General features: G+C 39.6%; 1 protein-coding gene across 3 annotated transcripts in view; it reads left to right on the top strand.

Annotated features, from left to right (window-relative positions):
• The window catches only part of LOC132552982 (arginine-glutamic acid dipeptide repeats protein-like), a 65,951-nt gene that overhangs the window by 27,201 nt on the left and 22,461 nt on the right, over positions 1-16,289 (top strand). For all 3 annotated transcript variants that reach the window (XM_060217187.1, XM_060217189.1, XM_060217188.1), the window contains exons 8-9: positions 10,735-10,867; positions 13,520-13,621. In XM_060217187.1, the coding sequence (XP_060073170.1) occupies positions 10,735-10,867; positions 13,520-13,621 (235 nt within the window). The remainder of the gene's footprint in view (positions 1-10,734; positions 10,868-13,519; positions 13,622-16,289) is intronic.

The raw sequence follows: 16,289 nt of genomic DNA on the forward strand, positions 1-16,289 counted from the left end.
GCAATGAAAACTTTGCTGTTGATGGTGTTTGGGGGGAATAGGGGGTGGAGAGGTGAGAGGCGATGAAATTAAGTTTGATGTACTTTCATTTTGCTTAAAAATTACTAACAAAGTGGGACTAAAAAATACATAAATAATGTGTAAATATTGTGATTTTTCTTTTTCATTTCTGTTTTATTATTTTGTTCAGAATGTATGTTATTTTTGAAAACCATAAGACAGCTATAATTATCTGTCTGACTCCACTTAGCAGTAAGAAGGTTATGAAAGCTACAAGGGCTATCATATAAAATTTCATGCAAAAACAACTTAGGTGATCTGTTATTTGGTTTCTACAAAGATGAAATGAAAATATTCAACATTTTGTGTGATGGTTGAATATGCTGATAGCCTAATCTTCTTGTTTGTAGATAATGAATCACAAGATAAAAAAGCCTCCATATCTGTCGATTGACTGAAGATCCAAAGTTTAGCTTTAATAATGGTTTATTGGGATCAGTTAATGACAAAATAATGATTCATCTGCTATGTGAAAAACATCTTGTCTTGGGGAGATTTTCAAACAACCTGCAAATGGCATATAAAACTGCTTTCATGATTCGGTAATATAATGAGGATAGACAGAGGAAAAATATCAAACCTGATGTTAAAATGAAAGTAAAAATCTTCTGTTCTTTGTTGGAAAAAAAATACAAGAATTTTATCCTTGAAAAGAATTTCCATACAAATATACAGTGTCTAAACATCAATGCATCAAACACTTTCTTTCACAAAATATATATAATTATATTGTCATCAATCAATCATCCAAAACTTTCTATTCATCAAATATCACAGTACTCTAGCCCATAACCCTTACTACCAACAATACTGTCACCCTCCCTACAACACAATACTGTCACCCTCACTACAACACAATACTGTCACCCTTACTACAACACAATGCTGTCACCCTCACTACAACTCAATACTGTCACCCTCACTACAACACAATACTGTCACCCTCACTACAACACAATACTGTCACCCTCACTACAACACAATACTGTCACCCTCACTACAACACAATACTGTCACCCTCCCTACAACACAATACTGTCACCCTCCCTACAACACAATACTGTCACCCTCACTACAACACAATACTGTCACCCTCACTACAACACAATACTGTCACCCTCACTACAACACAATACTGTCACCCTCACTACAACACAATACTGTCACCCTCACTACAACACAATACTGTCACCCTCACTACAACACAATACTGTCACCCTCACTACAACACAATACTGTCACCCTCACTACAACACAATACTGTCACCCTCACTACCACACAATACTGTCACCCTCCCTACAACACAATACTGTCACCCTCACTACAACACAATACTGTCACCCTCACTACCAACAATACTGTCACCCTCACTACAACACAATACTGTCACCCTCACTACAACACAATACTGTCACCCTCACTACAACACAATACTGTCACCCTCACTACAACACAATACTGTCACCCTCCCTACAACACAATACTGTCACCCACACTACAACACAATACTGTCACCCTCACTACAACACAATACTGTCACCCTCACTACAACACAATACTGTCACCCTCACTACAACACAATACTGTCACCCTCACTACAACACAATACTGTCACCCTCACTACAACACAATACTGTCACCCTCACTACCACACAATACTGTCACCCTCCCTACAACACAATACTGTCACCCTCACTACAACACAATACTGTCACCCTCCCTACAACACAATACTGTCACCCTCACTACAACACAATACTGTCACCCTCCCTACAACACAATACTGTCACCCTCACTACAACACAATACTGTCACCCTCACTACAGCACAATACTGTCACCCTCCCTACAACACAATACTGTCACCCTCACTACAACACAATACTGTCACCCTGATACACTACACAATACTGTACATGGTTACTACACAATACTGTCACCTGATTGTTACTACACAATACTGTCACCCTGACTACAACACAATACTGTCACCCTCACTACAACACTATTCTGTCACCCTCACTACACACATATACTGTCACACTACTGTCACCCTCACTACAACACAATACTGTCACCCTCACTACAACTCAATACTGTCACCCTCACTACAACACAATACTGTCACCACTGATGGTTACAACACAATACTGTCACCCTCACTACAACACAATACTGTCACCCTCACTACAACACAATACTGTCACCCACACTACAACACAATACTGTCACCCTCCCTACAACACAATACTGTCACCCACACTACAACACAATACTGTCACCCTCACTACAACACAATACTGTCACCCTCACTACCAACAATACTGTCACCCTCACTACAACACAATACTGTCACCCTCACTACCACACAATACTGTCACCCTCACTACAACACAATACTGTCACCCTCACTACAACACAATACTGTCACCCTCCCTCCCTACAACACAATACTGTCACCCTCACTACAACACAATACTGTCACACAATACTGTCACCCTCACTACAACACAATACTGTCACCCTCACTACTACACAATACTGTCACCCTCACTACTACACAATAGTGTCACCACTGATGGTTACTGTACAATAGTGTCACCACTGATGGTTACTACACAATACTGTCACCACTGATGGCTGCAACACAATAGTGTCACCACTGATAGTTGCTACACCATACGGTCATCACTGATGTTTACTACACAATACAGTAACCACTGATGGTTACAACACAATAGTGTACAACACAATACTGTCTACTACCACACAATACTGTCACCACTATGGTTACAACACAATACTGTCACCCTCACTACAACACAATACTGTCACCCTGATGGTTACTACACAATAGTGTCACCACAATACACTGTCACCCTCACTACAACACATAGTGTACTGTCACTACACAATAGTGTCACACACTACAACACAATACTGTCACCCTCACTACAACACAATACTGTCACCAATGATGGTTACAACACAATACTGTCACTGATACAACACAATTACTACACAATACTGTCATGGTTACTACACAATACTGTCACCACACAATACTACACACAATACTGTCACCCTCACTACAACACAATACTGTCACCACTACACACAATAGTGTCACCACTACAACACAATACTGCCACACAATACTGTCATCACTGATGGTTACTACACAATAGTGTCACCGCTTATTGTTGCTACACAATACTGTCACCAATGATGGTTACTACACAATAGTGTCACCGCTTATTGCTGCTACACAATACTGTCACCACTTACTACCAACACAATACTGTCACCCACACTACAACACAATACTGTACCACACAATACTGTCACCCTCACTACAACACAATACTGTCACCCTCACTACAGCACAATACTGTCACCCTCACTTCAGCACAATACTGTCACCCACACTACAACACCATACTGTCACCCTCACTACAACACAATACTGTCACCCTCACTACAACACAATACTGTCACCCTCACTACAACACAATACTGTCACCCTCACTACAACACAATACTGTCACCCTCACTACCAACAATACTGTCACCCTCACTACAACACAATACTGTCACCCTCACTACAACACAATACTGTCACCCTCACTACAACACAATACTGTCACCCTCACTACAACACAATACTGTCACCCTCACTACAACACAATACTGTCACCCTCACTACAACACAATACTGTCACCCTCACTACAACACAATACTGTCACCCTCCCTACATGGTTACACACAATACTGTCACCACACTACAACACAATACTGTCACCCTTACTACAACACAATACTGTCACTCACTACATTACTACACAATACTGTCACCCTCACTACAGCACAATACTGTCACCCTAACTACATTACAATACTGTCACCCTCACTACAACACAGTACTGTCACCCTTACTACAGCACAATACTGTCACCCTCACTACAACACAATACTGTCACCCTCACTACAGCACAATACTGTCACCCTAACTACATTACAATACTGTCACCCTCACTACAACACAATACTGTCACCCACACTACAACACAATACTGTCACCTTCACTGTCACCCTCCCTACAACACAATACTGTCACCCTCACTACAACACAATACTGTCACCCACACTACAACACAATACTGTCACCCTCACTACAACACAATACTGTCACCCTCACTACAGCACAATGCAACACAATACTGTCACCCACACTACAACAAAATACTTTCTTTTTCAAAACCACACAATGTCATCATCAACAACAAAATAATGTCATTCATAAACAACACATAATCATCATTCATCCGACAACAAATATTGTCATCCATCAAAAACATACCCCTTTCTCTTTCTCCATCACATACCCCTGTCACTGTACACAATGAAATGTTTGAGAACCTGCTCCTTGAGATACTCTAGGGCAGTCCACCTTCCACCTTTAATGTAGTCTGTTGAACTAGCTGTGTAAGTTAAATCCATTCAAATACAAATTGTTTGATAAACTAGTCCAAATTTTGGTACTGTAGATGTGCCCCAGTATGGGGCCATAACAGTGACAGCTGTTGTCCCACCTGTGTATCCCTTTGATGTCCTGACCCTGTCCATTCCCTTATAGTATCAGAGGGTGCACCTTTAGTCTCCTTGTGTACAGGCTTTGCTAACGTGTGTCTATGTGCAGGGTGCATGTTGTACTCTACTGTATGTGTCCTCCGCCTGTGTAACACTGCCTGTCTAACCCACCAGTGTACACACACAGGGTTTGGTAGAGAGACTCTACAGCGGCCTGTCTGTATACATTCTCTTATAAACAGGCCGCCATATTGAAATGAACGGAAGCCGTTCACTTGACTACTTTCAAGTCGTGTAACACCACTTTTACAAGCATGTAGCTGAGTCCAGGGCCAGTACTGAGTAAGTGTGAGCTGTTTGTCCATTGTTTGGGGGAGATATTTGTTGGTTGTCGGGGGTTTCTTCCTCAGGACGGAGGGACAGTGTCTGTAAACTGCTGCTCCCTATGTATACCTAAGCTTGAACACTGTTTTTACGTGTTTTCTGCCTGTAGTATCCACTTTTATATGAATTGTTAATGGTAGGTGTGTTAAACTGTTTAGGGGGATTATTTGGTCTAGTGCATGTTGACAGGTATGGTCCCTGGTGGTCAGAATGGACAATCCATTGTTATGTCATTATAGTCTGCTGCTGTGGTATAAACACAGAGCTTTAAAGGGCTGTCCAGTGTATCGGAGACATCCAGTCAGCCATGTCTTAGCTCCAGAGGTGTGAGACTAGTATGTATCAGTGGGGTTCAAATGATTTGTGCACAAATACATTCTTCTCACAGGTGTCGAGGTTATTCTAGATACACTCCCGTCACATAGCGTGATACATATCAGTTTTCCCTCTCAGGGTAAGAGAGATAGAGCTCTTGTCCCCTCCCATCCCCCTCATCTGTGTTTTGTTGATTGTGTAAGGATTTGTGTGCTAACTGATAACACAACATTGTATTAATATATACTTTACTTACTAATATACATATTATATAGGGGACAGCTGTATACCACTATGTAGACCAGTTATATCATGTACCTTCTAGCACCCTACCACAGTTTGTCACTTAACTGACTTATATACATGAAAACTCTATAGTATGTTGATCTCACCTGGTCCAGAGGGCTGGTGAGCTGATGTCATACTGCCTAGTTCGTTACCTTTTTACATTTTGCTTTGCAATGAACTGCCACGGTGTTGCAAAAAGAAATATAGATGTTACATTTTCTCTAAGTGTTCAATAAAATTACGAGTGCTATCGTATAACCAAATCATCTTAATACATATTTTCAATAAAGCTTTTAACATAAAGTTGGGAATAAATTGGATTTTGTTTCATGACAATTTCTCTGTATAGCTCCACATAAAGCTTTAAAGTTTGTAAGCACGACAAAACTTCAAATATATCTATAAATGACAACACGCACTTCAGATTCTAATTTTTACCTACAGTTGACTCATAATTGGGCCAATTATTTTTTTTTTCCAGCTTGTTTGGATTTGAGTTTTTTCTAGAACCACATGAGCTTCTATAACTAGTCTTGGAATATGCTTGGTTTCTTATGTATGACCAACTCAACAAAATATTGCAGACCGGAATTCAATGAACAGCGTACGGTCAATTGGACTTAGTGAATTAATCTGGCCATGTTGAACTTTAGCTCCGTACTTTATTTCTGTCATGAGCTGTCATTTAATTATATCTACACCTGGAATATACTTATATTTATGTATATCCCAAAGCATTTCTGAATTTCACCAATAGTTTACTGTTAATTAATTGAAACTTTATGTGTGGATCTTGTTTATTCAAAATATCAAATATAAAACAAATTGACCCATTCATTAAAGGTACAACATTTTATTTAAGTATTATACAGGTGTGACCTATAAGGGGAATTTCACCACATATGGCTAGAAGTATCTCTTGGGAAAGTTTACAGATCTTGTATAAATGATTGATCTTGGGCTGTAGGGGCCATAGGGGGATGCCCAAAGCAAAAATGTTCTTTATAAAATTTTATTTCTCTACCGAATGTTTGGATTTTGTTTAAATGTGGTCGGATGCATCCTTTGGTGAAGGAATCTCATTTTGTATAAAGGAAGGATCTGACCAGAACTTTGTTGAATCTTTATCTTAAGCATTCTTGGAAGACAAGAACTTAGTTTTGTGTAATTGATTGATCTAGTCCTCCTGAAGGCTAAGGGGCATGGCCAGGCAGGATAGATAGACACAATTGTTTATATCCATCACATTCTGTTGCAATGAAAGTATTCTGGCATAAATTAAGGGTCTGCTGACGGGCATATGAGAAATAGAGATAGGATTTTAAATTTCCCACTGTTATTCTCTGCTTGGGTGAAGTTATTTTTTCTCAGAAAACAGTTTAAAAGCTACAAGATTCTTCATCGTTTCAGGAAAATGATATAATTCGAAATGAAATATTTTTTGAAGTGAAAGCTAAAAGATCCAGATGAGCAATACCAACCCTATCGGCCTTTTGTTATAGTGTATCATACTTACAACAAGCTTATGCTTGTCTTTTCTGAATTATTAATTTATTTGAACACACGTTGTTTTAAAAAATGTGAAACCTAACGACAACTCTTTATTGTATCAGTAAGTCTGTCACAGCTATTTACATTTATGGCCCTGGTTGCCTGGAAATTGAATGTTTCTTTACCTGAAGGTGTCATATTTTCAGAAGCTGAAATATTTCAGATAATGTTAAGGAAATGCTGGTTGATGTTAAAATCTCTCACCTCTCATATTAATGGCCAGATATTTGTTTTAGGCGTCTTTGAAGCCGGTAGTTACTTTGGTTAACCTTTAATAGGTAAATATATGTTACAGTATTATACACACGGTGCTGTATACTATCAGGGCTACTTATGATATCTGTGAGCCAATTTGATAAGTGTATTGCCTCCTAGCTTGTATCTACAACTGTCATTCATTTTGGTGTTTAACTTTTCTATTAGGCTCTGGTACTTACCACAAAAGTTGTAAAGGGAAGACTTAATTACTCAGGGGCAGATAACTCCTGTTATACCACCAATGCTGTTGCTTCCTATAATGATATTTTGGCTGTTTAAACAGTCAGTATGGTTTTGAAAAAGCAATATGATTAATAGGACAGAGAACCTGACTAACCTGGAGAGGTCAGATATTTTATAGACTAAGGATGGTTATCTGACCTAGAGAGGTCACATGTTAAATAGATTCATGATGATTGGCTGACCTAAGATACCAAATGTTATATAGACTCTATCAGGTTGTTTGACCTAGAGAGGTCATATGTCGGAGGTGTAGTAAGGATGATCTCTTAGGTTAGTAGAAGGCCAATCCCTAAGCCCAATGTCCATGTGCAAACACCCTGTTTGACACAGAAATCAATGGACACACCAGCTTTATGGACAAAAGGCAAGCTTTTAGCTATTGTCTTTAGCCTTGTTGGCTATTATAAGCTCTGTTATATTAATATTGATAGCCATTCAACACTCTGAATAACCACATTTCTGACATATCTGACAGGCCAGCCAACATCTTTATGTTGGCCTCAGATGGCCTATTATTGCCGGACATATGCAGAAATAAACTTCATGGCTTGTTTTTTTTATCCTCTGTCATGTATGCTTACACAGGCACAAAGAGGAGACAGGTAAAGTAATGCCGTGCACACACACCAAGGACAGACAACTGGTGTTGTACCACTCTTCCTGATGGACACACAACAGTATTGGTCAGTCTGTTCCTTTATTGATTATAGTGTCCTGTAATTGGTTATTTCTTCACTTGACCAGATACCAACCTCTGATGGTTGGATTCATTTTCACCCTACTTTGTGATGGATATCAGCTGTGACTTTTGTAACTATTGTGCTCTGTTCTAGACATACATATGTTGTTGAATTAAATTATTTATCTTTTTGACATGCATATAGAATATTAACTTAGAATACCCTAAAACTTTAAGAAATATATCTTACATGTTACCTTGACAATTGATATGTATAGCTGATATTTAACTGCTTCACATATTTATAATTAACCTTTGTTATGTGTAAAAAAACATGTTGTAGAGGACTTTTCCATGTGCAACGTAATTACCACAGATTGCCTGGACAAGTTTTAACTAAAGATGACAAATAATTTGGTGAATGACATCAGGTGTTCTTACCCTGATGTGTCAAGACTTGATCAGGTGTTTAAACCACAATCTGTTTATACAACAAGTAGACAGCTCGCTAGCTCTGTGTTATAGGTATAGCTACCTACATCACTCTGATACAGCCAGACAGCTCGCTAGCTCTGTGTTATAGGTGTAGCTACCTACATCACTGTAACAGCCAGACAGCTCACTAGCTCTGTGTTATAGGTGTAGCTACCTACATCACTCTGATACAGCCAGACAGCTCACTAGCTCTGTGTTATAGGTGTAGCTACCTACATCACTCTGATAACAGCTCTACATCACTGATAACAGCCAGACAGCTCACTAGCTCTGTGTTATAGGTATAGCTACCTACATCACTCTGATACAGCCAGACAGCTCACTAGCTCTGTGTTATAGGTGTAGCTACCTACTTCACTCTGATACAGCCAGACAGCTCACTAGCTCTGTGTTATAGGTGTAGCTACCTACATCACTGATAACAGCCAGACAGCTCACTAGCTCTGTGTTATAGGTATAGCTACCTACTTCACTCTGATACAGCCAGACAGCTCACTAGCTCTGTGTTATAGGTGTAGCTACCTACATCACTCTGATACAGCCAGACAGATCACTAGCTCTGTGTTATAGGTATAGCTACCTACATCACTCTGATACAGCCAGACAGCTCACTAGCTCTGTGTTATAGGTGTAGCTACCTACATCACTGATAACAGCCAGACAGCTCACTAGCTCTGTGTTATAGGTGTAGCTAACTTTATTACTCTAACAGCCAAACAGCTCACTAGCTCTGTGTTATAGATGTAGCTACCTACATCACACAGATACAGCCAGACAGCTCGCTAGCTCTGTGTAATAGGTGTAGCTACCTACATCACTCTGATAACAGCCAGACAGCTCACTAGCTCTGTGTTATAGGTATAGCTACCTACATCACACTGATACAGCCAGACAGCTCACTAGCTCTGTGTTATAGGTGTAGCTACCTACATCACACAGATACAGCCAGACAGCTCACTAGCTCTGTGTTATAGGTATAGCTACCTACATCACTCTGATACAGCCAGACAGCTCGCTAGCTCTGTGTTATAGGTATAGCTACCTACATCACTCTGATAACAGCCAGACAGATCACTAGCTCTGTGTTATAGGTATAGCTACCTACATCACTCTGATACAGCCAGACAGCTCACTAGCTCTGTGTTATAGGTATAGCTACCTACTTCACTCTGATACAGCCAGACAGATCACTAGCTCTGTGTTATAGGTATAGCTACCTACTTCACTCTGATACAGCCAGACAGCTCACTAGCTCTGTGTTATAGGTGTAGCTACCTACATCACTCTGATACAGCCAGAACTTGGTGTGTAATAAGATCTATTGTCAAGATATTCTAGACTAACGTAGAAAATCTGAATAAATTATTAAATATCCAGGTTTTTACTTCAGATGGGCTCCTGAGGGGCTTTATACTGTCAAAACAGTACTGTGTTTATCTAACCAAGGGAATCAACCCACAAGTTTTGACTGAAAGTAGAGAAGGTACACTTATTGTAGGACAGTGACATGGTATTTGTTACCATAGCAATAGATCATTACAAGTATGGGCTTACTTGTTGATAATTACTGCGTGAGCATCTGTAATATGTACAGACCAGATTCAGTTTGTTTTCTTTGTCACATGATGGTATTTTCTTTTGGTTGAACTGAAGATGGTACACAGGAGGCAAAGAAGACCTCATAAGCTAGATAAAAACAGAAATTACTTAGGACTTTGTATTTAGTGAGAAATTCTTCTACTGTATGAAATTTTCTCATCAACATCAACATTCATGGCTGTAGCTTGATGCATGGTTCTGGAATAATTGTATTTTGTACACAAAGTGATTTACATACTTACATATATGTATTGGTCTTATGTCTTTACAGGGAGAACTGGTCGAATACTATTATTTTTGGAAGAAAACTCCTGGTGCCACATCCAATCGACCGTACCGACGACACAAACGTCCTGCCTTCAAACGCAACACTCGCTCCCAGCGCCCGACTTCAAGTGACTTCTGTGAGTATCTACTTGACCGGGATTTTCTCTTGATGCAATGGAATTCCTTAGCAGAAATATTAGATATTTGGGATACTGTGTTTTAAAAAGTTGGGAAAAAAAAGAAATACAAAAAATGGGACCCAGTTATGAAGTAGTTTTGTCACACATCATTTCGACTAATGGATTTTCCATTATTGGTCGTTCACCACTAGTGACCAAGCAATCAAAAATGTCATACTTATGCACCTAAGTAAAATTTGGGAAGTACATTTTATAAATCTAACAAAGAAAAAAAGAAAAAAAAAGATTTTGTAATATCTGCAATACTGCATTATTGTGAAAAGCAAACACTCCCATGATATTCAGTACATCCTGGCTTCAATTTGAGAGATATGAAATAGAGATGCGTTGAATGTAGACAATTGTTATTGACAGAAATCTAAGATGTGTATATACATTTCATTCTTTCTGTTTATTGTATTGAAAGATAATGAAAAAGTGGAAGACGGATATTTTTTACAGTGAGAATTTTTATTTTTTTGCTGTATCAGAATACTTCTGATTTTATGTCAAGACAAATAAAATTCGCAATTTAATGGTAAGTATTATCTTTTGGGTTTTGTGGAAATCTCAAGTCTGATATGGACACTTTGAAAAAGTGACTTCTAGATACAGAACTTGGTTTCCAGCTTGGCTGAACATTTGTTTGTATCACATGAATGCTGGTTTGACAGAAGACAAGTACAGTTATTTTAGCAAGACTGTTTTATAGATGGCTATTTAATAAGGAAGAACAATTTTTTTTTTTTTTTTTTGATATTCAAACATCACATCACAACCAATTCACAACACAAAATTTTGTCTCATGAGACTCTGCTTTAAATCCCTGAGTGTATGATAAGTTAAATTTTAAATCTATCTGTTGAATTCACACCAAAGACTAATGAAGGAAAGTTTCATTTCTCATCAAAAAATAATTCCCCACATTGTTTGGAGGAACTAGGACTTGTGTAAGTTCAGTACATTTGATCTTGATTTACAATATAGCATTAAAGTAATAACACCTGATAAGACAAGGTCAAGGCTAAGGATCAAAGGTCACACTTGACAGATATCAAAATTTTCCAGGAGTTTTTATTGATGTTGGTAAGTTCTTGTTTCAGATTTACAAGGTCAGGGTCACCATAACTATTTATAGAAAACGGTCAGGTGCATTTGTTTGAGATTATTGATTACTGTGTCTAAGATGTGTTTGCTAGTTTTATATATAAAATACAGTTGTGTTCTGCAAACATTTTGACTTCCCCTGTGTATCAGTATGATTACTCCAGATAAAAATGAATATACTTTTGCAGTTATATGAGGTCACATGGTATGGGGAGATGGGATACATCACCAGACACCACACTTTACTGTGGATCATTTCTAACTGATATTGGAATAACTAATCCAACAGGACTGAAGTTTTATAGCGCCAGTCAAGTAGTTTCCTAAAAATGTCTAACAGAAATTTCTCCTTAAAAATACAGGTCAATTCAGGGGCAGTTATTTCTAAGTTCTGTTGTAGATTTTAAAATCTGTTGTCTTATTATGATCCTTGATAACTGATTGCTGTCAAATTATGAATCCTCTCTGACCATTGACCAAGTTTTGATAGGGTTTTGTTTAATCGGAATTGATCTGCAGTTATTTTTAACTTTTAATCAACCATGTAAGCTCTGACTACAGGTATAACATCTAACTACAGGTATAACCTCTGACTACAGGTAGAACCTCTGACTACAGGTAGAACCATTGACTACAGGTATAACCCTGACTACAGATATAACCTCTGACTACAGGTATAACCTCTGACTACAGATATAACCTCTGACTACAGGTGTAACCTCTGACTACAGATATAACATCTAACTACAGGTATAACCTCTGACTACAGATATAACCTCTGACTACAGGTATAACCTCTGACTACAGATATAACCTCTGACTACAGGTGTAACCTCTGACTACAGATATAACATCTAACTACAGGTATAACCTCTGACTACAGATATAACCTCTGACTACAGGTGTAACCTCTGACTACAGTTATAACCTCTGACTATAGGTATAACCTCTGACTACAGATATAACCTCTGACTACAGGTAGAACCTCTGACTACAGGTATAACCTCTTAATACAGGTGTAACCTCTGACTACAGGTGTAACCTCTGACTACAGTTATAATTTCTGACTATAGGTATAACCTCTGACTACAGATATAACCTCTGACTACAGGTAGAACCTCTGACTACAGGTATAACCTCTGACTACAGGTAGAACCTCTGACTACAGGTATAACCTCTGACTACAGATATAACCTCTGACTACAGGTATAACCTCTGACTACAGGTATAACCTCTGACTACAGGTATAACCTCTTATTACAGGTATAACCTCTGACTACAGATATAACCTCTGACTACAGATATAACCTCTGACTACAGGTATAACCTCTGACTACAGTTATAATTTCTGACTACAGATATAACCTCTTGCCACTGCAGTTAGCAGGTGGGCTTGTTACAAGACAATATGATTATCTTCTAAATTTGTTATTACAAGACTCAGTTAAGATAGGTGCAGTAATAACCTTTGATGTTATATGACCTTTACCCTTTCTGTTTCAGGTGACCAAAGCTGTTCAGCCAGTGAGTGTTCAGAAGACTCGGATGATAGTGGTGCTAGTCGCGAGCTGAGTGGGTACTCATGTCGTCACTGTTGCACAACAGGTAAGGCTCCTAACTATCTCAAATTATCAGAATTTTAACTGGGAAATAAATGGAGTACCATGCTTTCCAGCCTGAAAGCAACACCTCTTTTGGTCACCCCAGTCCTTATTTATTAGCTCATAGACTATTTCAGCTTTACATGATTGGAACATGAAATGTTTCAGCTCAGTGAAGTGTCCACTTTTGTTCAAAAATACTTTTAAAACCTATTGGGGACACCTATATCTGGTGGCATATAGACTGAAGAGATTAAGTCTTGTTAAGTAAGAACCTCTCGCATGCCTATAGATGGAGGTTTGTAAGAGTGAATCTTTCAACACTCTTGCTATCTGAGAACAGAGGCTGATAGTTTTTGAAATGTAAGACTTGGGAGAACTAGGGTCAGCTGATGGCCTACTATCCATTAATGATTTGTGTGTAGGTTGGAAAGATATATACACATAACTGATGGAGCTACTTACATAACATAGAGCTTTACGGCAAGGTGCCATTAAGTAACAGAGGTGGAGACAGCACATCAGTGTTAGAGGTCAGGGTCAATGATTAGAGATACAAGACATGTTATAGAGGTAGGGACAGCACATCAGTGTTAGAGGTCAGGGTCAATGATTACAGATACAAGACATGTTATAGAGGTAGGGACAGCACATCAGTGTTAGAGGTCAGGGTCCATGATTACAGATACAAGACATGTTATAGAGGAAATCAGGGACCCTGGGATGCTCTTTAAGGGACAACACTCATGTGTATAAGGCAAGCGGTACTGTGAGACACAGGTACTGGAGGAGGGTGGCTCTGAAATAACAGAGCATGGACAACACAGGTACTAGAGGAAGGTGGCTCTGAGATACCAGGGCATGGGCAACACAGGTACTAGAGGAGGGTGGCTCTGAGATACCAGGGCATAGGCAACACAGGTACTAGAGGAGGATGACTCCGAGATACCAGGGCATAGACAACACAGGTACTAGAGGAGGGTAGCTCTGAGATACAAGGGCATGGGCAACACAGGTACTGGAAGAGGGTGGCTCTGAGATACCAGGGCATGGGCAACACAGGTACTAGAGGTGGGTGGCTCTGAGATACAAGGGTATGGACAACACAGGTACTAGAGGAGGGTGGCTCTGAGATAACAGAGCATGGACAACACAGGTACTAGAGGTGGGTGACTCTGAAATACCAGGGCATGGACAACACAGGTACTAGAGGAGGTTGACTTTGAGATACAAGGGCATGAGCAACACAGGTAGTAGAGGAGGTTGACTCTGAGATACCAGGGCATGGACAACACAGGTACTAGAGGAGGGTGGCTCTGAGATACCAGGGTATGGGCAACACAGGTACTAGAGGTGGGTGGCTCTGAGATACAAGGGCATGGACAACACAGGTACTAGAGGACGGTGGCTCTGAAATAACAGAGCATGGACAACACAGGTACTAGAGGTGGGTGGCTCTGAGATACAAGGGCATGGGCAACAAAGATAATAGAGGAGGGTGACTGAGATACCAGGGCATGGACAACACAGGTACTAGAGGTCGGTGGCTCTGAGATACCAGGGCATGAGCAACACAGAAGAACTGAATGAGGGGATGAAATACTTGCACTCCTGGAAAATGGAACATATAGGACCTATATTATATGGTTGTTTTAGATAAGGATTAGTCTATGACAGGAGTGATGGAATGGCTGAGATATACAAATATCATTATCATTACACCAAAATGCTCCTGAGAGCTCCCTCCCTGGCAGACAGCTGATAAAGTGGTACAGTTGTACCTTATAGGTAACAGTTCAGCTGTCAGCTTGTGTTATTTTGGTGTTGAAACAATAGGTTACGATTGACCTGGAGTAAAGAGAACAAAGCCTACTCTTACCACAGTGATGTGCCACTGGTAAGACATGGAAGGATAGCTTGTTCTCCTCTCTTTCTCACTCAACCGTGACTGATACTGCTTTAAGTCTGTTCATGCATTAAAGCTGATTATAACCGGAAAGGCGCTGACAGCCGGAGTCATGTGTACAAATCAATCCAGCTTACAAAATCTACCAACACAGTGGTAGACACGTGAAAAAGGATGGTTTACAAATTTCTATTAATTTAATGATAGCATCACAATAACACAGATATATGACTGCCTTGAGCTGTGAAAGGCAGGACTTTGATGGTGAAGAAGATGTGGAAAAAGTATAAAGCTATTGTGAAGGATGTAGCGCTATAGTTTAATGTTGATTTGATGGTAGGTGTGTGGGCCGTGTACCTGATGGCTTGTGCATTGTGATCTACTACTTCTCTAACTTGATGGCCTGGTGATCAGACTGAGATCTACTTCTCTAACTTGATGGCCTGGTGATCAGTCTGTGATCTACTACTTCTCTAACTTGATGGTCTGGTGATCAGTCTGTGATCTACTACTTCTCTAACCTAGATCGCATGGTGATCAGTCTGTGATCTACTACTTCTCTGACTTGATGGATCTACTACTTCTCTAACCTGGTGATCAGTCTGTGATCTACTACTTCTCTGACTTGATGGCCTGGTGATCAGTCTGTGATCTACTGTTTCTCTGACTTGATGGCCTGGTGATCAGTCTGTGATCTACTACTTCTCTGACTTGATGGCCTAGTGATCAGTCTGTGATCTACTTCTCTAACTTGATGGTCTGGTGA

This window comes from Ylistrum balloti, unplaced genomic scaffold, assembly GCF_031769215.1.
Source record: "Ylistrum balloti isolate Yb309-2 unplaced genomic scaffold, AGI_CSIRO_Ybal_v1 Utg370290, whole genome shotgun sequence".
NCBI lineage: Eukaryota > Metazoa > Mollusca > Bivalvia > Pectinida > Pectinidae > Ylistrum > Ylistrum balloti.